At 51.6% G+C, this 22,233-nt stretch overlaps 1 protein-coding gene across 15 annotated transcripts in view; it reads right to left on the reverse strand.

Annotated features, from left to right (window-relative positions):
* LOC123762900 (single-stranded DNA-binding protein 3) overlaps window positions 1-9,117 on the reverse strand; it is an 871,787-nt gene extending 862,670 nt beyond the window's left edge. For all 15 annotated transcript variants that reach the window (XR_011222292.1, XR_011222291.1, XR_011222293.1 and 12 more), the window contains exons 1-2: window positions 9,021-9,117; window positions 7,993-8,065 (exon numbers count right to left, since the gene is read on the reverse strand). Coding sequence is in view for 12 of the 15 variants with exons in the window: in XM_069302207.1 (XP_069158308.1) it covers window positions 7,993-8,065; window positions 9,021-9,076 (129 nt within the window). In the remaining 3 variants the exon portion in view is untranslated. The remainder of the gene's footprint in view (window positions 1-7,992; window positions 8,066-9,020) is intronic.
* Between the last annotated feature and the right edge of the window lie 13,116 nt (window positions 9,118-22,233).

The following is a 22,233-nucleotide window of genomic DNA, read 5'->3' on the forward strand; positions in this document are numbered from 1 at the left end:
CGCATCACACTAGAAATAAAAATGAATTTTGGAGAATTGATTTTTCAATTACCATCGACAGTGAAAAGAAACATAAGAAATATTGAGAAAATTCGTGTTAGAATTATTAATCTTACTTTTTCGGTCATATTTAATAATATATGTCTACAGGAAAGACTGCTACCAAAATATACTAATATACTAATATATATATATATATATATATATATATATATATATATATATATATATATATTATATATATATATATTAGTAAACACTGTCTTCAGCAACGTAACCCTCTTCACCACACACAGTCTTCATCACTGTAACCATCTTCACTGCACACAGTCCTCATCAATTTAACCCTCTTCACTACACAGTCTTCATCAATGTAACCCTCTTCACTACACAGTATTCATCAATGTAACCCTCTTCACTACACAGTATTCATCAATGTAACCATCTTCACACTGTCCTCATCAATGTAACCTTCTTCACACAGCCTTCATCAATGTAACCATCTTCACTTCACAGTATTCATCAATGTAACCCTCTTCACTACACAGTCCTCATCAATGGAACCCTCTTCACACCACACAGTCTTCATCAATGTAACCCTCTTCACTACACAGTATTCATCAATGTAACCCTCTTCACAGTCTTCATCAATGTAACCCCCTCTTCACTACACAGTATTCATCAATGTAACCATCTTCACACTGTCCTCATCAATGTAACCTTCTTCACACAGTCTTCATCAATGTAACCATCTTCACACAGTCCTCATCAATGTAACCATCTTCACACAGTCTTCATCAATGTAACCATCTTCACACAGTCTTCATCAATGTAACCATCTTCACACAGTCCTCATCAATGTAACCATCTTCACAGTCCTCATCAATGTAACCTTCTTCACACAGTCCTCATCAATGTAACCATCTTCACACAGTCCTCATCAATGTAACCATCTTCACAGTCTTCATCAATGTAACCATCTTCACACAGTCCTCATCAATGTAACCATCTTCACACAGTCTTCATCAATGTAACCATCTTTACAGTCTTCATCAATGTAACCATCTTCACACAGTCTTCATCAATGTAACCATCTTCACACAGTCCTCATCAATGTAACCATCTTCACACAGTCCTCATCAATGTAACCTTCTTCACACAGTCCTCATCAATGTAACCCTCTTCACTAGTCTTCATCAATGTAACCCTCTTCACTACACACAGTCTTCATCAATGTAACCCTCTTCACTTCAGTCTTCATCAATGTAACCCTCTTCACTAGTCTTCATCAATGTAACCCTCTTCATTACACAGCCTTCATCAATGTAACCCTCTTCACTACAGTCTTCATCAATGTAACCCTCTTCACTACAGTCTTCATCAATGTAACCCTCTTCACTACAGTCTTCATCAATGTAACCCTCTTCACTACAGTCTTCATCAATGGAACCCTCTTCACATCAGTCTTCATCAACGTAACCATCTTCATTACACACAGTCTTCATCAATGTAACCCTCTTCACTTCACAATATTCATCAATGTAACCCTCTTCACTACAGTCTTCATCAATGTAACCCTCTTCACTTCACAGTATTCATCAATGTAACCCTCTTCACTACACAGTCTTCATCAATGTAACCCTCTTCACTACACAGTCTTCATCAATGTAACCCCCTCTTCACTACACAGTATTCATCAATGTAACCCACTTCACTACACAGTATTCATCAATGTAACCCTCTTCACTTCAGTCTTCATCAATGTAACCATCTTCATTACACAGTCTTCATCAATCTAACCCACTTCACTTTTGCCTTCATCAATGTAGCCCTCTTCACTACGGTCTTCATCAATGTAACCCTCTTCACTACAGTCTTCATCAATGTAACCTTCTTCATTACACTGCCTTCATCAATGTAACCCTCTTCATTACACACAGTCTTCATCAATGTAACCCTCTTCACTTGTCTTCATCAATGTAACCCTCTTCATTACACTGCCTTCATCAATGTAACCCTCTTCATTACACTGCCTTCATCAATGTAACCCTCTTCACTTCATCAATGTAACCTTCTTCACTTGTCTTCATCAATGTAACCCTCTTCACTTGTCTTCATCAATGTAACCCTCTTCATTACACTGCCTTCATCAATGTAACCCTCTTCATTACACTGCCTTCATCAATGTAACCCTCTTCACTTGTCTTCATCAATGTAACCCTCTTCATTACACACAGTCTTCATCAATGCAACCCTCTTCACTACGGTCTTCATCAATGTAACCCTCTTCATTACACACAGTCTTCATCAATGCAACCATCTTCACTGCACATGACCTTTATCAGTATGTATTAACATTTTCGCTGCACAAGACCATCACTGTAACCACCTTCAATACAGTGTTCATCGCTGCCTTCAGCAGGTGTGTATGAGGGCAGGGGTGACTCAGGTGTTGACACCACTGTGTTGTGCTAGTCATGATTCTTGGCCACGATGGTCTCTGGTATTTAGCCCTTCCAAGTGCTATGTAGTCGTAATGGCTTGGCGCATTCTCCTGATAGTTCCCCCCTTCTGGTATTTAGCCATGCTGGAAACTTGAATCAAATGAAGGAGGTGACTCACCTATGACTGTCCCCAACGCCCACCAGTCACCCTGCAACGTTTGACAAAGCTAAGCAAGCGCTCTGGCCTCAAAACTTGGACATTGTCTTTTTATCGTACACTATATATATTTTATATATATATATATATTATATATATATATTATATATAATTATATAATAATTTTGTCTGGGACAGGCAGATATGTTAGGCTTATTTCGAAGTCCATCAATGTTGAATTATTGACCCTCCCCAGGATGCAATTCCACAACAGTTGACTAACTCTTGGGTACCTTTATACTGCTAGCGAACAGAAGCATTAGGTGAAAGAAAACGTGCCCAACCATTTCTGTCACGCCGGGAATTCCTGGATGAGTCGAGACGAACCTAACTATACTACCGAAATCCAATAATATACCGTATACATAATATATAATGTATTGTGTATAGATACATACACTTGTATTATATGCTCATATATATTAGTTTCATATTTTATATACAGTACATAGCAAATATTGATGCCGTATATGCTTTGTCTCCTCGTTTACAAGAGCGGTTTCAATTCACGCAAGCTCGTTATAACGGATATATTTAACATTCACCACTTTTGTGTAGCCGACCTTGCTGGACAATGTACATATAACGGGTTATGGGCTAACGTTTTCAATACACATTAATGAAACAAGAAAACACTGTATTAGGCACGCCTTAGTTTGTCTACAGAGACAGGCTATACACGGGTTATATACTATACTGCAGAGCATGTTTTATGTATCCTAACCTACCGGCAATGAAACTTTTTTGTTTAGCTATTGTTGATATTCTCTTTGAGACACACATTCTCACGACAAAATGGCAGATCAACCAACAAGGCGACGTACCTAACAATCTCAATTAATGTAAGATTCTTTGTAATCAATACAATCCTCTCGACATCACTGCGCACAGCAAGCGCAACACCCCCCCCCCCATGGGAGGTCCACCCCTCCCTCCCTCCCTCCCCAGGCACCAAGCCCCACAGGACCTTGCTACAGGCTACGTCTAAGACCCACACATCTCCCTTGAAGACACCAAACGTAAAAACACTCTTAAACGTGAATTACACTACAGGATATCAAGGTTATTTTTACCACCCATATCTGATAGCATCGTCGAATAATTGAAATTGAGACTTTACTATGGAAGGTGTATGTAACTCTTAGTAAGCACTGGTATGGTAATATGTTGGTGGATAAAAGCATTGCTTATATACAGGTCATACTTCGCATGACGCTACACACCTATTGCCGTTTTTATTTTAGGAACAAGTACACTACAACAAGCTACCGATCACTGAAGAAAATGTTTAAATAAATGTTTGAAGTACTTCAAGCGAGTAACCAACCTGGACAAATCTAATATACTAACATTGTAAATCTTGAAAATACTAAAGGTCTCGCAAGCCTGCTAAAATATTTAGTGGTAATCGTCTACAACCACGTGAAAATCTTGGAGATAATTGACGTAGAGGTAAGGCACAAGCCCGACTCCTGTGAGACCAGCTACACCACAACCACCCCCTCACCCCCTACTGTCATCGCTGTTGCGTAGGCACTCAACTCACGCCAAACTTTCATAATCCCACCTTTCCTAATTACATACAGAACCAAGATTCTGCATGGCCTCCATGTCCCACACACAACTAACAAGAAAGGATCCAAGCATGTTCACTTCCCGTTAGACGGGAGGCGGTCATTCCGGAGCCCACACCAACACGCAGGACGAGGACATAACCCCCACGGCCCAGGAAAGAGTAACCCACACGGACCTTCCCTCCCCTCCTCCCCCTCCGCGAACGGGAGGCAGCATATCCAACAAGAACAGTGGGGGAAGGGGAGGACGGGGAGGGGGAATCAGACATGCTCTAAAATAAGCGATAGAGGCCAGATACCGTCCCGACGGATCGATAGCAACTACGACTCGACAATCAAGATCGGCGAAGGAGAATAGTTGACCGACCTGATGGATTATTTACAATGAATATTTCACAGGGCAAGCAAGGAGGGGCGAGGCGTGGTGGTGGTGGCCGACTACCAACGTGACTGGCCAGACCTCACTCACTCTGGACTGTGGCTAGTCCACATCCACCGTTGTCCTCAGACTCACCCACCCCCGACACAAAAATATTTAACACATATGAGATCTACGGAAAACTGGAGTGCCTAATCAATGAGAAACTAACCGAATTTTATAAAAGTTTTTCTTTTGTTACACTGGTTTGTTTAGTGGTAAGCTGTGTATTTAGCATAGCTCATTATAAAGACTGAGCTACTAGTCATCCTCTAACATTTCAGTGTAGAGCATTATAAATATGAAGTGGTGGAGCACGGTGCTATTCCACTGCCACTATCCTGATTAATTCTCTAAATATTATTACTAGATAGCCCGAGCCAATTGTGTCTTTTGTTTGCTTGTTCCACTTCATTCATCAACACTTGGGTTTCTCGCGGTTAAAATTAGTCGGATCGTCTTCTATTTGCTAGGGAGAACTCTAATCTATACAACATTACAATAATTCTAGCTTAATCATGCTTTCGACGATTAATCAAACAAGCAAATATTATTCGACTAAATAATTTCGAATCTTTCAAACGTCATATCCCAACGCGGAGAGAAAACATTAGGTCTCCTCCCCAGCCCGTCTCCCGGCAGCCACACACCTTTCTTGTGCACTGCAGCTCACCACGCCACGCGGAACTTAAGTTAGCGACAGTGGCATAACCTATACAACCAAAATTTATAATGTCTGAACAACTTCTGAGGCGTGTTTTATAGTTAAGCAGGTTTAATCGTTAAATATAGATGCCAATATGAACAAATTTAAATGTCCCCCCTCTTATACAGCCCATGTTAATATTTAATTCCGTAAAATAATTTCTCCCGCCAAATTAAATTCCCAGTCAAGCTAATGATGTACATTTCCCATCGGATTGTTTTCGCGGATTCTACTCATTTAAGTTTGCTTAATAAAGACTAGCAGACTGATAGGGTTATGATGCTGATATAGCAATATAGGTATACGTATAGCGCTTGTGTGAACGTGGAGACCTGGGCGAGGGTGTATCGCTGTAACGGGGTTGGAGGCCACACAAGGGCTGGGGACGAGAGCGGGGCGTGGAGTGGGGGACGGCAGACGTTACACATAAACTACAACATTCTTCTTAGCTCCACGGCTCCTAACCCAAACGCTTACATGAACAATTGATATTCACCAAGAATATCATTGAAAATGAGGTCATAAATGAGTAGCGTTGCGGTTGTGCACAGCCATGCGCACCACCTACAGGAAAGGATTGATAAACCTCGCCAGTTCCTGCACCAATTCGGGAAATAAAAAAATATTTGAAGAATCTACCCCGACCGTAACCGGCAAAAAATCCTTTTTTTTTTTTTACCTGGAGAAGTGTACTGGTAGCATGGCATGAGGCCAGTGTGACCCAACGCACACAATATGCTAAGTTTGTGGAATTATATGAAGGAGAGCGATGTGGTCCCGTTAGAGCGACACTGCAGTAAGCCCAGCCCAAGTATGCCAGAGCTACGCGCCTTGTCGCCAACCAGTTGATTCATCACGCATATCAACACGGACCGAATAAATATAACAAATACCCAACACAATGAAGAATTGCGAACTAAATACGGTAGTGTCTAGCCTCGAGCCCTGGGCCGGGTGTTGCAGCATGAGAGAGAGGTCAGCTATTCTCCTGCGGGGTCACGACCAGAGACCTGCCCGCTTGCCCATCGTCATTGGTGCAACAATACTGGTGAGCAGCGAGAGAGCCTCACGCTGGCCAGAGGCCCACATGTGTTATTGTAGGGAGGGGGAGACGGCGTCAGACACCCTATAACCTGCCAACTATGTTGCCCCAACACCCGTGTTAGAAGGTGAGGACGACGACGACGACGCCTCCTTGAAAAGTCATCATGCATAGTGTATGGCGTCATCATATACATGGCACCACCGCGCCGAGACTAGTGTGGCAACGCCGCACAGATCATCATCTACTTCTCTACGGCAGACAAGACAATAACACTAATTCACAAGGAGCAGGAATAAATATTTTATACATTATAACTGCGTTAATAACAATTGGCCGGCGAATTAAAACACCAAGAGTGTACTATTCTGCAGGAGAGAGAAAAAAGGTTAGAGGTGAGGAGTGATGGACACATAAGAAGCAGGGCATGATTAATACAACTGGAGAGGTCAGGTCGCTCCAGGTGACCCCTAGTGATACTTGACCCCACTACAGATTACTGTCTACACTGTCTACACTGTACACTCCTTAAGCCATCATATGGCATGGTATTACTTGCCCGAAACACTGTGCGTATTAGTGGCTTTAGGTATTGTATGAACTTGCTCTATCTATAAATATAACATTATGTGTGTAACTCTTCTTCAATGTATGTACTTTTACCTGAATAAACATTTTGATTTTTTGATTTGATATAAATGGACAGCTTGGTGAGCCTGACGAAGTGAACATCGATTCGTACGAGCAACACATGTAAGCGCACACCTGTGCCAAAATGACACTTGCGCACCCTTATATCTAGCGAGGCACACGTCGCCTCACCACACACACACACACACACACTCAAACCAATTCTTTATCCAATTTCACTACTATATTGTTCCTGAAAACCTGCTGTTGTTACCATGGCCGTGGTGGAGTGGTCAACAGTCTTCACTATAGGTAATGGTTTCTCACAGCCTCGGGTTACCGCTGCTGTGGCTCATAGTTTACACTTTTAACACTGAAATCACAGTGCCATGAAATATCTTCACCGTATTGTTGCACATAGTAACTACATTTTCATTTCAGCACTAGTTAAAACACTGCTGTAACATTAAAGTTTTTCAACACTTTTGGTAGTTGTTGAGCGCGCGCACACATCAACACTAAGGTCTTGCAAAGCTTGCTTCTTGCTGCAGTAACTTGCTGTAATCCATGAAAACGACCTGTAGTTGAGGGATAAGTATAAATTGCAAGGTGCAGGCTGCAGGCTTAGCATTGGGGCCTCAGACTAATTTGCCTCATACTGTTAATCTTAAGCAACTGAATCATCAGTCAACACCTCATTCATCTCTTCATGCTGGCTTTCACAATTCCCAGATTAACAAGCCAAACCATTCACAAGAAAATGAAAAAAATGATGCAGCCAAAACAGTCACAGTTGTAATAGTTTTATTCACCACGAAATATGATTTATTTTAATCATAATCGCCATAAAACCATGTTTTTTGTATCATTCAGTTTGCAAGATTCAGTAATGAGGCAAGACAGCTAGACCCTGCTAAGCCACCAGACTTTCAAGCAAGAGCAGACAGTGTACTGTACTTACTTCTGAGAGGAAGGTCTGTGCAGCTTTCTGGGCACCAACATGGAGCAAGTATTCGTACACATACAACGCCAATCTAGAATAAAATGAAAAAAAAATAATTGAAAGGTCACAAGAATATAAAACTATAAATTATATTGACTTTTACCATGCTTAATTAATAACACTCGCAGGAAACATCAGAATCCAAGCCAATATTTTAGTGAAAAGTTCGCAAAAATAACAAATTCATCATTATTGGTTGTATGGCGCTACACTTCACTACCTACTGATGCTCTTCGTGGAGCTTATTACCTCCGTGGAGCTTATACCTGTAGAGTATATATTTGGAAAATTACTTAGTTACAATATAGGAGACATCAGCGTGGGAGTACAAACATATACATTTTGTAAGTGTGAAGATGCCAAGCTGTGATAGAGTGTAAGGACAACAAGAGTGTGAGAGGCGTGAGTGTAGGCTTGGCCAGGGCCGCCCTCCTGCCCCCCACATCATCCATATTTACCTACTGCCACCCCACACACATAACATGTCTACCACGGAGTCTGAGGAGGTAACCCAAACCTATATTTACGTGCTCATATTACTCCAGTTGAGAGTGACACAGCCAACTCGGCATCACACTATCTCGTGTGCTTTGTATCTTACATTTAAACCTCCCGCCAAAAGAGAAGCGGCAAGCGTCCCTGACTAACACTGCTCCCTCTACATTGGTGAGGCCATGCGGTTTTCTCCCTCTCATAGCCTCAAACAATATTACATCCGTAGTTCACTCTCACTAACAGTAAGTTAACTTCACTTGAGCAGCAGAGGGAAAACACCAGCAATATCAATGGCTGTGAAGGGGAGGCTGAGCGCTTGCTGGAACAGCTACTATCACTCCTCCTGCTACATCACCAAACCGCTTGTTCGCACCTCGTAAATACACACTATTTTCATTATTTCATCCTTGCCAGATTAGCGACCACTAACACTCTCCTACGGAAGGCCACAACATCACATAATTTTTCTCCATTGAAGAAGTTTCACTTACTTTTCCCTGGCTTGCGCATCGGAGGGCACGGACGAGCCCTTCCCCTTAGCGTACATGTTGAACACTGTACTGTAGCCAAGTCGTCTCGGGAGCGGGGGAGGGGAGGGGCGGGGAGGGACGCCGGGAGATGAGTGGGGGGGACGGTTGCCATGACGACCACCTAACGCTACCTCCTCATTGGCTGGAAAGCTTACCTGGGGGGAGTGGCGGGGGTGCGCACGTGGGATGCTAGTTAGTCTTGTTGTTGTCCTATGCTTGTGACAGTATTTCAAACTCTCTTCATTGCAGCCCCTCGCTAGAGTATATATCTATAATCATATACTTCACAACCAATACAAAGTCCTTAAAACGATTAGGATAAGTTATATAGAAAGAGAATTAACTCTGACAATTTGGCATAACAATGCCAATGCCGCTAACCCCATAACTAGCTGATGAGAGCGTCCTTCTGACATACATTAGTATTGTTTTTTTCCATAATATCATTACATTTAACAATTTAAAAAGACAGCCAATCATTAATCAGCATTAGGCCTATACATATATCATCACACTGTGCATTTTAAGTAACAAAACTGTATTTATTTTAATATTATTAATATCTAGAGGCTTGTGAGCGAGTGATACTATGAGCAGCAGGGTGCTGCTTGACAGAGCAAGTGGGACCTCAAAATGTTGGGTGCACTTGTGTAGGGAGGTGGTGGGCCGCGCCGCCGCCCACTGTTTATGGCCCACCCTGCCACCACCCTGCCACCACCCTGTGTTCATGGCCCACCCTGCCACCACCCTGTGTTCATAGCCCACCCTGCCACCACCCAGTGTTCGTGTCCCACCCTGCCACCACCCTGTGTTCGTGTCCCACCCTGCCACCACCCTGTGTTCGTGTCCCACCCTGCCACCACTCAGTGTTCATGCCCCACCCTGCCACCACCCTGTGTTCGTGTCCCACCCTGTGTTCATGGCCCACCCTGCCACCACCCTGTGTTCATGGCCCACCCTGTGTTCGTGTCCCACCTTGCCACCACCCTGTGTTCGTGTCCCACCCTGCCACCACCCAGTGTTCATGGCCAACCCTGCCACCACCCAGTGTTCATGGCCCACCCTGCCACCACCCAGTGTTCGTGTCCCACCCTGCCACCACCCTGTGTTCGTGTCCCACCCTGCCACCACCCTGTGTTCATGGCCCACCCTGCCACCACCCTGTGTTCATGGCCCACCCTGTGTTCGTGTCCCACCTTGCCACCACCCTGTGTTCGTGTCCCACCCTGCCACCACCCAGTGTTCATGGCCCACCCTGCCACCACCCAGTGTTCATGGCCCACCCTGCCACCACCCTGTGTTTATGGCCCACCCTGTGTTCGTGTCCCACCCTGCCACCACCCTGTGTTCATGTCCCACCCTGCCACCACCCAGTGTTTATGTCCCACCCTGCCACCACCCTGTGTTCATGGCCCACCCTGTGTTCGTGGCCCACCCTGCCACCACCCTGTGTTCGTGTCCCACCCTGCCACCACCCAGTGTTCATGGCCCATACTGCCACCACCCAGTGTTCATGGCCCACCCTGCCACCACCCTGTGTTCATGGCCCACCCTGTGTTCGTGGCCCACCCTGCCACCACCCTGTGTTCGTGTCCCACCCTGCCACCACCCAGTGTTCATGGCCCACCCTGCCACCACCCAGTGTTCATGGCCCACCCTGTGTTCGTGTCCCACCCTGCCACCACCCTGTGTTCGTGTCCCACCCTGCCACCACCCAGTGTTTATGTCCCACCCTGCCACCACCCTGTGTTCGTGTCCCACCCTGCCACCACCCAGTGTTCATGGCCCACCCTGTGTTCGTGTCCCACCCTGCCACCACCCTGTGTTCGTGTCCCACCCTGCCACCACCCAGTGTTTATGTCCCACCTTGCCACCACCCTGTGTTCGTGTCCCACCCTGCCACCACCCAGTGTTCATGGCCCACCCTGCCACCACCCAGTGTTCATGGCCCACCCTGTGTTCGTGTCCCACCCTGCCACCACCCAGTGTTCATGGCCCACCCTGCCACCACCCAGTGTTCATGGCCCACCCTGTGTTCGTGTCCCACCCTGCCACTACCCTGTGTTCATGTCCCACCCTGCCACCACCCAGTGTTTATGTCCCACCCTGCCACCACCCTGTGTTCGTGGCCCACCCTGCCACCACCCAGTGTTCATGGCCCACCCTGCCACCACCCTGTGTTCATGTCCCACCCTGCCACCACCCAGTGTTTATGTCCCACCCTGTCACCACCCTGTGTTCGTGGCCCACCCTGCCACCACCCAGTGTTCGTGGCCCACCCTGCCACCACCCAGTGTTCATGCCCCACCCTGCCACCACCCAGTGTTCATGGCCTACCCTGCCACCACCCTGTGTTCATGGCCCACCCTGCCACCACCCTGTGTTCATGTCCCACCCTGCCACCACTCAGTGTTCATGTACCACCCTGCCACCACCCAGTGTTTATGGCCCACCCTGCCACCACCCAGTGTTCATGTCCCACCCTGCCACCACCCAGTGTTCATGTCCCACCCTGCTACCACCCAGTGTTCATGGCCCACCCTGCCACCACCCAGTGTTCGTGGCCCACCCTGTGTTCGTGTCCCACCTTGCCACCACCCTGTGTTCGTGTCCCACCCTGCCACCACCCAGTGTTCATGGCCCACCCTGCCACCACCCAGTGTTCATGGCCCACCCTGCCACCACCCAGTGTTCGTGTCCCATCCTGCCACCACCCTGTGTTCGTGTCCCACCCTGCCACCACCCTGTGTTCATGGCCCACCCTGCCACCACCCTGTGTTCATGGCCCACCCTGTGTTCGTGTCCCACCTTGCCACCACCCTGTGTTCGTGTCCCACCCTGCCACCACCCAGTGTTCATGGCCCACCCTGCCACCACCCAGTGTTCATGGCCCACCCTGCCACCACCCTGTGTTTATGGCCCACCCTGTGTTCGTGTCCCACCCTGCCACCACCCTGTGTTCATGTCCCACCCTGCCACCACCCAGTGTTTATGTCCCACCCTGCCACCACCCTGTGTTCATGGCCCACCCTGTGTTCATGGCCCACCCTGCCACCACCCTGTGTTCGTGTCCCACCCTGCCACCACCCAGAGTTCATGGCCTACACTGCCACCACCCAGTGTTCATGGCCCACCCTGCCACCACCCTGTGTTTATGGCCCCACCCTGTGTTCGTGGCCCACCCTGCCACCACCCTGTGTTCGTGTCCCACCCTGCCACCACCCAGTGTTCATGGCCCACCCTGCCACCACCCAGTGTTCATGGCCCACCCTGTGTTCGTGTCCCACCCTGCCACCACCCTGTGTTCGTGTCCCACCCTGCCACCACCCAGTGTTTATGTCCCACCCTGCCACCACCCTGTGTTCGTGTCCCACCCTGCCACCACCCAGTGTTCATGGCCCACCCTGTGTTCGTGTCCCACCCTGCCACCACCCTGTGTTCGTGTCCCACCCTGCCACCACCCAGTGTTTATGTCCCACCTTGCCACCACCCTGTGTTCGTGTCCCACCCTGCCACCACCCAGTGTTCATGGCCCACCCTGCCACCACCCAGTGTTCATGGCCCACCCTGTGTTCGTGTCCCACCCTGCCACCACCCAGTGTTCATGGCCCACCCTGCCACCACCCAGTGTTCATGGCCCACCCTGTGTTCGTGTCCCACCCTGCCACCACCCTGTGTTCATGTCCCACCCTGCCACCACCCAGTGTTTATGTCCCACCCTGCCACCACCCTGTGTTCGTGGCCCACCCTGCCACCACCCAGTGTTCATGGCCCACCCTGCCACCACCCTGTGTTCATGTCCCACCCTGCCACCACCCAGTGTTTATGTCCCACCCTGCCACCACCCTGTGTTCGTGGCCCACCCTGCCACCACCCAGTGTTCGTGGCCCACCCTGCCACCACCCAGTGTTCATGCCCCACCCTGCCACCACCCAGTGTTCATGGCCTACCCTGCCACCACCCTGTGTTCATGGCCCACCCTGCCACCACCCTGTGTTCATGTCCCACCCTGCCACCACTCAGTGTTTATGTACCACCCTGCCACCACCCAGTGTTTATGGCCCACCCTGCCACCACCCAGTGTTCATGTCCCACCCTGCCACCACCCAGTGTTCATGTCCCACCCTGCTACCACCCAGTGTTCATGGCCCACCCTGCCACCACCCAGTGTTCGTGGCCCACCCTGCCACCACCCAGTGTTCATGGCCCACCCTGCCACCACCCAGTGTTCGTGGCCCACCCTGCCACCACCCAGTGTTCATGGCCCACCCTGCCACCACCCAGTGTTCATGGCCCACCCTGCCACCACCCAGTGTTCATGGCCCACCCTGCCACCACCCAGTGTTCGTGGCCCACCCTGCCACCACCCAGTGTTCGTGGCCCACCCTGCCACCACCCAGTGTTCGTGGCCCACCCTGCCACCACCCAGTGTTCGTGGCCCACCCTGCCACCACCCAGTGTTCGTGGCCCACCCTGCCACCACCCAGTGTTCGTGGCCCACCATGCCACCACCCAGTGTTCGTGGCCCACCCTGCCACCACCCAGTGTTCGTGGCCCACCCTGCCACCACCCAGTGTTCGTGGCCCACCCTGCCATCACCCAGTGTTCGTGGCCCACCCTGCCACCACCCAGTGTTCGTGGCCCACCCTGCCACCACCCAGTGTTCGTGGCCCACCCTGCCACCACCCAGTGTTCGTGGCCCACCCTGCCACCACCCAGTGTTCGTGGCCCACCCTGCCACCACCCAGTGTTCGTGGCCCACCTTGCCACCACCCAGTGTTCGTGGCCCACCCTGCCACCACCCAGTGTTCGTGGCCCACCCTGCCACCACCCAGTGTTCGTGGCCCACCCTGCCACCACCCAGTGTTCGTGGCCCACCCTGCCACCACCCAGTGTTCGTGGCCCACCCTGCCACCACCCAGTGTTCATGGCCCACCCTGCCACCACCCAGTGTTCGTGGCCCACCCTGCCACCACCCAGTGTTCGTGGCCCACCCTGCCACCACCCAGTGTTCATGGCCCACCCTGCCACCACCCAGTGTTCATGGCCGGCCCACCCTGCCACCACCCAGTGTTCGTGGCCCACCCTGCCACCACCCAGTGTTCATGGCCCACCCTGCCACCACCCAGTGTTCATGGCCCACCCTGCCACCACCCAGTGTTCGTGTCCCACCCTGCCACCACCCAGTGTTCGTGGCCCACCCTGCCACCACCCAGTGTTCGTGGCCCACCCTGCCACCACCCAGTGTTCATGGCCCACCCTGCCACCACCCAGTGTTCATGGCCCACCCTGCCACCACCCAGTGTTCATGGCCCACCCTGCCACCACCCAGTGTTCGTGTCCCACCCTGCCACCACCCAATGTTCGTGGCCCACCCTGCCACCACCCAGTGTTCATGGCCCACCCTGCCACCACCCAGTGTTCGTGTCCCACCCTGCCACCACCCAGTGTTCGTGGCCCACCCTGCCACCACCCAGTGTTCGTGGCCCACCCTGCCACCACCCAGTGTTCATGGCCCACCCTGCCACCACCCAGTGTTCATGGCCCACCCTGCCACCACCCAGTGTTCATGGCCCACCCTGCCACCACCCAGTGTTCATGGCCCACCCTGCCACCACTCAGTGTTCATGTACCACCCTGCCACCACCCAGTGTTTATGGCCCACCCTGCCACCACCCAGTGTTCATGTCCCACCCTGCCACCACCCAGTGTTCATGTCCCACCCTGCTACCACCCAGTGTTCATGGCCCACCCTGCCACCACCCAGTGTTCGTGGCCCACCCTGTGTTCGTGTCCCACCTTGCCACCACCCTGTGTTCGTGTCCCACCCTGCCACCACCCAGTGTTCATGGCCCACCCTGCCACCACCCAGTGTTCATGGCCCACCCTGCCACCACCCAGTGTTCGTGTCCCACCCTGTGTTCGTGTCCCACCCTGCCACCACCCTGTGTTCATGGCCCACCCTGCCACCACCCTGTGTTCATGGCCCACCCTGTGTTCGTGTCCCACCTTGCCACCACCCTGTGTTCGTGTCCCACCCTGCCACCACCCAGTGTTCATGGCCCACCCTGCCACCACCCAGTGTTCATGGCCCACCCTGCCACCACCCTGTGTTTATGGCCCACCCTGTGTTCGTGTCCCACCCTGCCACCACCCTGTGTTCATGTCCCACCCTGCCACCACCCAGTGTTTATGTCCCACCCTGCCTCCACCCTGTGTTCATGGCCCACCCTGTGTTCGTGGCCCACCCTGCCACCACCCTGTGTTCGTGTCCCACCCTGCCACCACCCAGAGTTCATGGCCCACACTGCCACCACCCAGTGTTCATGGCCCACCCTGCCACCACCCTGTGTTTATGGCCCCACCCTGTGTTCGTGGCCCACCCTGCCACCACCCTGTGTTCGTGTCCCACCCTGCCACCACCCAGTGTTCATGGCCCACCCTGCCACCACCCAGTGTTCATGGCCCACCCTGTGTTCGTGTCCCACCCTGCCACCACCCTGTGTTCGTGTCCCACCCTGCCACCACCCAGTGTTTATGTCCCACCCTGCCACCACCCTGTGTTCGTGTCCCACCCTGCCACCACCCAGTGTTCATGGCCCACCCTGTGTTCGTGTCCCACCCTGCCACCACCCTGTGTTCGTGTCCCACCCTGCCACCACCCAGTGTTTATGTCCCACCTTGCCACCACCCTGTGTTCGTGTCCCACCCTGCCACCACCCAGTGTTCATGGCCCACCCTGCCACCACCCAGTGTTCATGGCCCACCCTGTGTTCGTGTCCCACCCTGCCACCACCCAGTGTTCATGGCCCACCCTGCCACCACCCAGTGTTCATGGCCCACCCTGTGTTCGTGTCCCACCCTGCCACCACCCTGTGTTCATGTCCCACCCTGCCACCACCCAGTGTTTATGTCCCACCCTGCCACCACCCTGTGTTCGTGGCCCACCCTGCCACCACCCAGTGTTCATGGCCCACCCTGCCACCACCCTGTGTTCATGTCCCACCCTGCCACCACCCAGTGTTTATGTCCCACCCTGCCACCACCCTGTGTTCGTGGCCCACCCTGCCACCACCCAGTGTTCGTGGCCCACCCTGCCACCACCCAGTGTTCATGCCCCACCCTGCCACCACCCAGTGTTCATGGCCTACCCTGCCACCACCCTGTGTTCATGGCCCACCCTGCCACCACCCTGTGTTCATGTCCCACCCTGCCACCACTCAGTGTTTATGTACCACCCTGCCACCACCCAGTGTTTATGGCCCACCCTGCCACCACCCAGTGTTCATGTCCCACCCTGCCACCACCCAGTGTTCATGTCCCACCCTGCTACCACCCAGTGTTCGTGGCCCACCCTGCCACCACCCAGTGTTCGTGGCCCACCCTGCCACCACCCAGTGTTCATGGCCCACCCTGCCACCACCCAGTGTTCGTGGCCCACCCTGCCACCACCCAGTGTTCATGGCCCACCCTGCCACCACCCAGTGTTCATGGCCCACCCTGCCACCACCCAGTGTTCATGGCCCACCCTGCCACCACCCAGTGTTCATGGCCCACCCTGCCACCACCCAGTGTTCGTGGCCCACCCTGCCACCACCCAGTGTTCGTGGCCCACACTGCCACCACCCAGTGTTCGTGGCCCACCCTGCCACCACCCAGTGTTCGTGGCCCACCCTGCCACCACCCAGTGTTCGTGGCCCACCATGCCACCACCCAGTGTTCGTGGCCCACCCTGCCACCACCCAGTGTTCGTGGCCCACCCTGCCACCACCCAGTGTTCGTGGCCCACCCTGCCATCACCCAGTGTTCGTGGCCCACCCTGCCACCACCCAGTGTTCGTGGCCCACCCTGCCACCACCCAGTGTTCGTGGCCCACCCTGCCACCACCCAGTGTTCGTGGCCCACCCTGCCACCACCCAGTGTTCGTGGCCCACCCTGCCACCACCCAGTGTTCGTGGCCCACCCTGCCACCACCCAGTGTTCGTGGCCCACCCTGCCACCACCCAGTGTTCGTGGCCCACCCTGCCACCACCCAGTGTTCGTGGCCCACCCTGCCACCACCCAGTGTTCATGGCCCACCCTGCCACCACCCAGTGTTCGTGGCCCACCCTGCCACCACCCAGTGTTCGTGGCCCACCCTGCCACCACCCAGTGTTCATGGCCCACCCTGCCACCACCCAGTGTTCATGGCCCACCCTGCCACCACCCAGTGTTCGTGGCCCACCCTGCCACCACCCAGTGTTCATGGCCCACCCTGCCACCACCCAGTGTTCATGGCCCACCCTGCCACCACCCAGTGTTCATGGCCCACCCTGCCACCACCCAGTGTTCATGGCCCACCCTGCCACCACCCAGTGTTCGTGTCCCACCCTGCCACCACCCAGTGTTCGTGGCCCACCCTGCCACCACCCAGTGTTCGTGGCCCACCCTGCCACCACCCAGTGTTCATGGCCCACCCTGCCACCACCCAGTGTTCATGGCCCACCCTGCCACCACCCAGTGTTCATGGCCCACCCTGCCACCACCCAGTGTTCATGGCCCACCCTGCCACCACCCAGTGTTCATGGCCCACCCTGCCACCACCCAGTGTTCGTGTCCCACCCTGCCACCACCCAATGTTCGTGGCCCACCCTGCCACCACCCAGTGTTCGTGGCCCACCCTGCCACCACCCAGTGTGCCTGCTGATGTGGGCGACTCAATAACTGGCCAATGTAATGAAATGAAAATATTATGTATATATATTACTTGTGTGGGGCTAAAGTGATAATTGGATTAATAAGCTATCAAAAGTGTATGTGCTGAAGGTATTAATGCCGATTTCATTAAGTTTTATTGCCGTGGAACGCAGGAAAGTTAAGAACACGTACAATGTTTATGTTAGTTTTTGACTTCATAATTATGTTCATACATTACCTTTACTTTGTGATGGTTTCGGGGTTCAGGGTCCTCGCGGCCCGGTCATCACCTAGGCCTCATCGTCGCTGGACTGGTCGACCAGGCTGTTGGAGCGGCTGCTCGCGTCATGACGTATGAGTCACAGCCTGGTTGATCAGGTATCCTTTGGAGGTGCTTATCCAGTTCTCTCTTGAACACTGTGAGGGGTCAGCCAGTTATGTCCCTTATGTGTAGTGGAAGCGTGTTGAACAGTCTCGGGCCTCTGATGTTGATAGTTCTCTCTCAGAGTACCTGTTGCACCTCCGCTCTTCAACGGGGGTATTCTGCACATCCTGCCATGCCTCCTGGTCTCATGTGCTGTTATTTCTGTGTGCAGGTTTGGGACCAGCCCCTCTAATATTTTCCACGTGTATCTCTCCCGCCTGCGCTCAAGAGAATAGAGATTTAGGCATTTTTGTCGGTCCCAATAGTTTAGATGTTTTACAGAGTTGATTCTAGCAGTAAAGGATCTCTGCACGCTCTCCAGGTCAGCAATTTCTCCAGCTTTGAATGTTGCTGTCATTGTGCAGCAGTACTCCACTCTAGAGAGCACAAGCGTCTTGAAAAGTATAATCATTAGTATAGCATCTCTAGTTTGAAAAGTTCTTGTTATCCAACCTGTCATTTTTCACGCAGTTGTGACGGCTACTTTATTGTGTTCTTTAGAGGTAAGGTCTTTCGACTTTATTACATCCAAATCCTTTACATTGCCTATTCGTTCTATGTTATGATTTGACCGAGTTTTGTACGTGGTTTCCGTTTTTATATTTTCATTTTTCCATAACGCATGAGCTGGAACTTATCTTCATTAAACACCATATTATTTTCTGTAGCCCATAGAAAAACCTGATTTACATCTGATTGGAGGTTTGCCGTGTCCTCTATGTTGTCTATTCTCATGAAAATCCTAGTGTCATCTGCAGATGATGATACAGTACTATAGATTGTGTTCTGGTCTATGTCCAATATTAGGATGAGAAAAAGTACTGGAGCAAGCACAGTACCCTGGGGGACTGAGCTCTTCACGGTTGATGGGCTGGATTTTATTTTGTTGACTATGTAGCCCATCCTCCTAAAAGGAAAGCACTTACAGTAACTAGTTGTAACTGATCAGTCCAGCAACCAGGAGGCCTGGTCGACGACCGGGCCGCGGGGACGCTAAGCCCCGGAAGCACCTCAAGGTAACTATAATAAATATGCTGTGGTGGATAGTATACATATGTCGCGAGGGACCAATAATAGGAGACTAAGATTCTTTGTTACGGCCCTCTCGGGACGCAACGGGGTTCTTACTCTGATGTAGTTAGAGGAAGATATATATCCGGCCCCAAGCCAGTAGAGGCTATCAAGGGATGCGATCCGTGATGCAAGTAACTTAAAGGGAGTAGGGAAAGAAAGGTAAGAACTTAATATAATATAATATAACCTTCACCATTTAAATATATAAAAGTAAAACGTACACAAGGGGGAAGGGTATTAACACTTTACAAAGGGGATCAACACTGTAGTCTTCTGCTGGAGACTATGGATCCTCGAAGCTAGGTGCTGAGTCCGCGGTGCTTTCTTCGTGGCCTCAAGACGTGTCCTCGGAGAACGCCGAGCCTACCCTGGCCACAGGTCAGCCACAACACAGGTCCACTGGGGGCACCGTCGTGGAGGCCGTCAACCACACGTCCAGCAGGTCTGCTGGCAGGTACTGAGCCACCAAGGCTGGTACGGCCACTCCACGAACGATATAAGGGGTACGCCCTAGCCCTAGACAGGAGTCTCGTGTGATATCACCAATCACCCTCCTGTCCTCAATACCCCAGTGGATTATCGTCTCCAACCGTCGGTCCCGGGTAAATCCTTTAACTGCCACTCCAATGGCAGGCTAACACACCACAGTGTTCTTCCGGGGGGGTGACGTCACAAAAGCTGCAGCAAACTTCACTGTATGGAGACTGGCTGCCTCGGGTAGACTGACTCCACCTTCAACACAGTGGTCCCAGGTCGGCTCTGTAAGCAGACACGTCATCAATAACAGGGACACTAAAACACCACACTTACAGCCTCAGACACAAACACCTGACGTATCCAGTCCATAGATGGCGCTGTCGTCGGAGCACCACCTCACCAGAGGTCAGGAGCGGCGGTGTTGAGCGCTGAACCAGACTGGAAACTGGTCCTCGAGGCCAGTACACGCTGTCCTCACTAGGTGTCGTCGTCCGTTTGGCGGGGGTTTCGGGAGCTGACCCACAGATGGCGTGGTTGTCACTGCTCCAGGCTCGGACGCTGGATCCGGGTTCGTAACACCTCCCCACCAAAAAGAATTTGGTTTGGGGTTCTATAAAAAGAAACACAAACCAAATTAGTACGACGACACAACTCCAAATGGACACGCATGCTTTATGATCTGGAATTGCGAGGCTGTCACGTCTACTGAATTGTACTAAAGAAAATTCCTGGCACAAAGGGACCTTGAAAATGGCAGGCGATGACCTGCCTGACATAATCTTCCACACCTCCTCTGCGATGGCAAACAGGGACATCATCTCACACTTCTCGAGTAAGGATTGGTTTCGACACGATTTGGGGTGACTCGACACTTCCTTATGTCGTGGCACCGATGATGGCTGACCACAGACGGCATTTCTGGTGCCGGTCCGATGGTCCTTCAGGGAGACAGGAACCTGGAATACAGGGGTCTGATAATTCAGAGTGATTGCGGCAGTGGGTAAGTCAATACTTACAGCATACTCTACTAGGTTCACACCTAGTCCCAACAGGGCTGCTTTCACACCGAAGATGGCATTCGCTCTGCCTCCGTCAGGTCGACCAACGTTCCGTATAACGCTGTATTGAGGCTCAGCAATCACGCGGAGGGTGTCAACCTGCCGGAAACAGTCACTCATTTTATCATCTATCGTACCTCCTGTATCATCTATTACCTCCCAGGTCCCTTCTTCAACTGCAACACTTGCAGTACAAATCTCCAATCCCTGGGACCTTTTCACGATGTTCATGGGGGCCATCATTCGTCGGGTCGTCCACCGGTCCTTACTGAGAACACATAGAATACATAGGAGAATAAAACAAAATATCGCTAAGAAACATTTGGTAAGCCAAGGAATAAGTTTCCTGAGCCTGTCATGTCCATAGCCGGCAACTTCCACTAGCCTGGCTTGGACCGAAGAGGGCACTAGACCTTTTGAACACACCTCACATACCTCTGAAGTCTGGGGAATCTCTGGCTGGTTCAATACACGCTGTACCTTGCCATACCGCAAGTACACATCCGCCTTCGCTCCAGACTCGTTGGTATCTGTGGGTGCCTGCACACAAGGCCTCTCTTCGTGCTCAGGTACCTCTGCCTTCTTAACCTCATGTTCCTTGTTGAGAGAATCAGGGGACACTGCTAGAATATCATCGATCTGCGGGTGAGAGGACCAATTAGACATGTTCAAATCCGGGTCTGTCTTTACCTGGACATTACCATTGCCTGTTGTCACCTCCGACCTTGCTGTTCTGGTAGACTCGTCCGCAACCTTGGGACGATTGGTGCTCCAATCGGTCACCAAGTCGTTGGCTAGTACCACGTCAATCCCAGCCACAGGGAGGGTATCGACTACTGCCAACTCACATGTGCCGCTGAAATAAGGCGAATCAAGATGTACTGGCACTGAGGGGGCGATGTACTGCGTCCTAGGAAACCCAACCAGGATCACCTCTGGTCTCCCATCCACACTTACTCCCTCGGGTAACGAGCTCTTCACGATCAGGGACTGAGCTGCTCCACTATCTCTGAGCACTACAATTGATCTACCAGTATGATCACTCGTTACATACCCGGTTGAAGTGTGAGGGGCCAACAAACTTGGTCCTTCCTGCGTCGTCGTAGACTGGTTTCCTACTGGTGATGTAACACAGCTCACCAACATCACCTCCCTTCGTGCGCTGCCACCTCTTCTACCTCGGCACCTAGCAGCTATGTGCCCTTTCTGCCCACAAGTCCAGCACACCATATTCCTCCTTGGACTACGGTGTTTCGGACTACTGGGACTTGTTCTTCGGGGGCTACTTGGGGGCGTCTTCTTAGCGCTTCGTGGGACGGGAGTCTCTTCATCGTCCTGAGGTCTGTCAAACCGGCGCTGGTAATTCCTCGGGACGTACTTAGCAGACGGCCTATGAGTCAGGATATACTCTTCAGCCATGGTGGCTGCTGCACTCAAGGTCTCCACCTGTTGTTCCTCTAAGTAC

The sequence above is a fragment of the Procambarus clarkii genome, chromosome 47 (assembly GCF_040958095.1).
Source record: "Procambarus clarkii isolate CNS0578487 chromosome 47, FALCON_Pclarkii_2.0, whole genome shotgun sequence".
Lineage (NCBI taxonomy): Eukaryota > Metazoa > Arthropoda > Malacostraca > Decapoda > Cambaridae > Procambarus > Procambarus clarkii.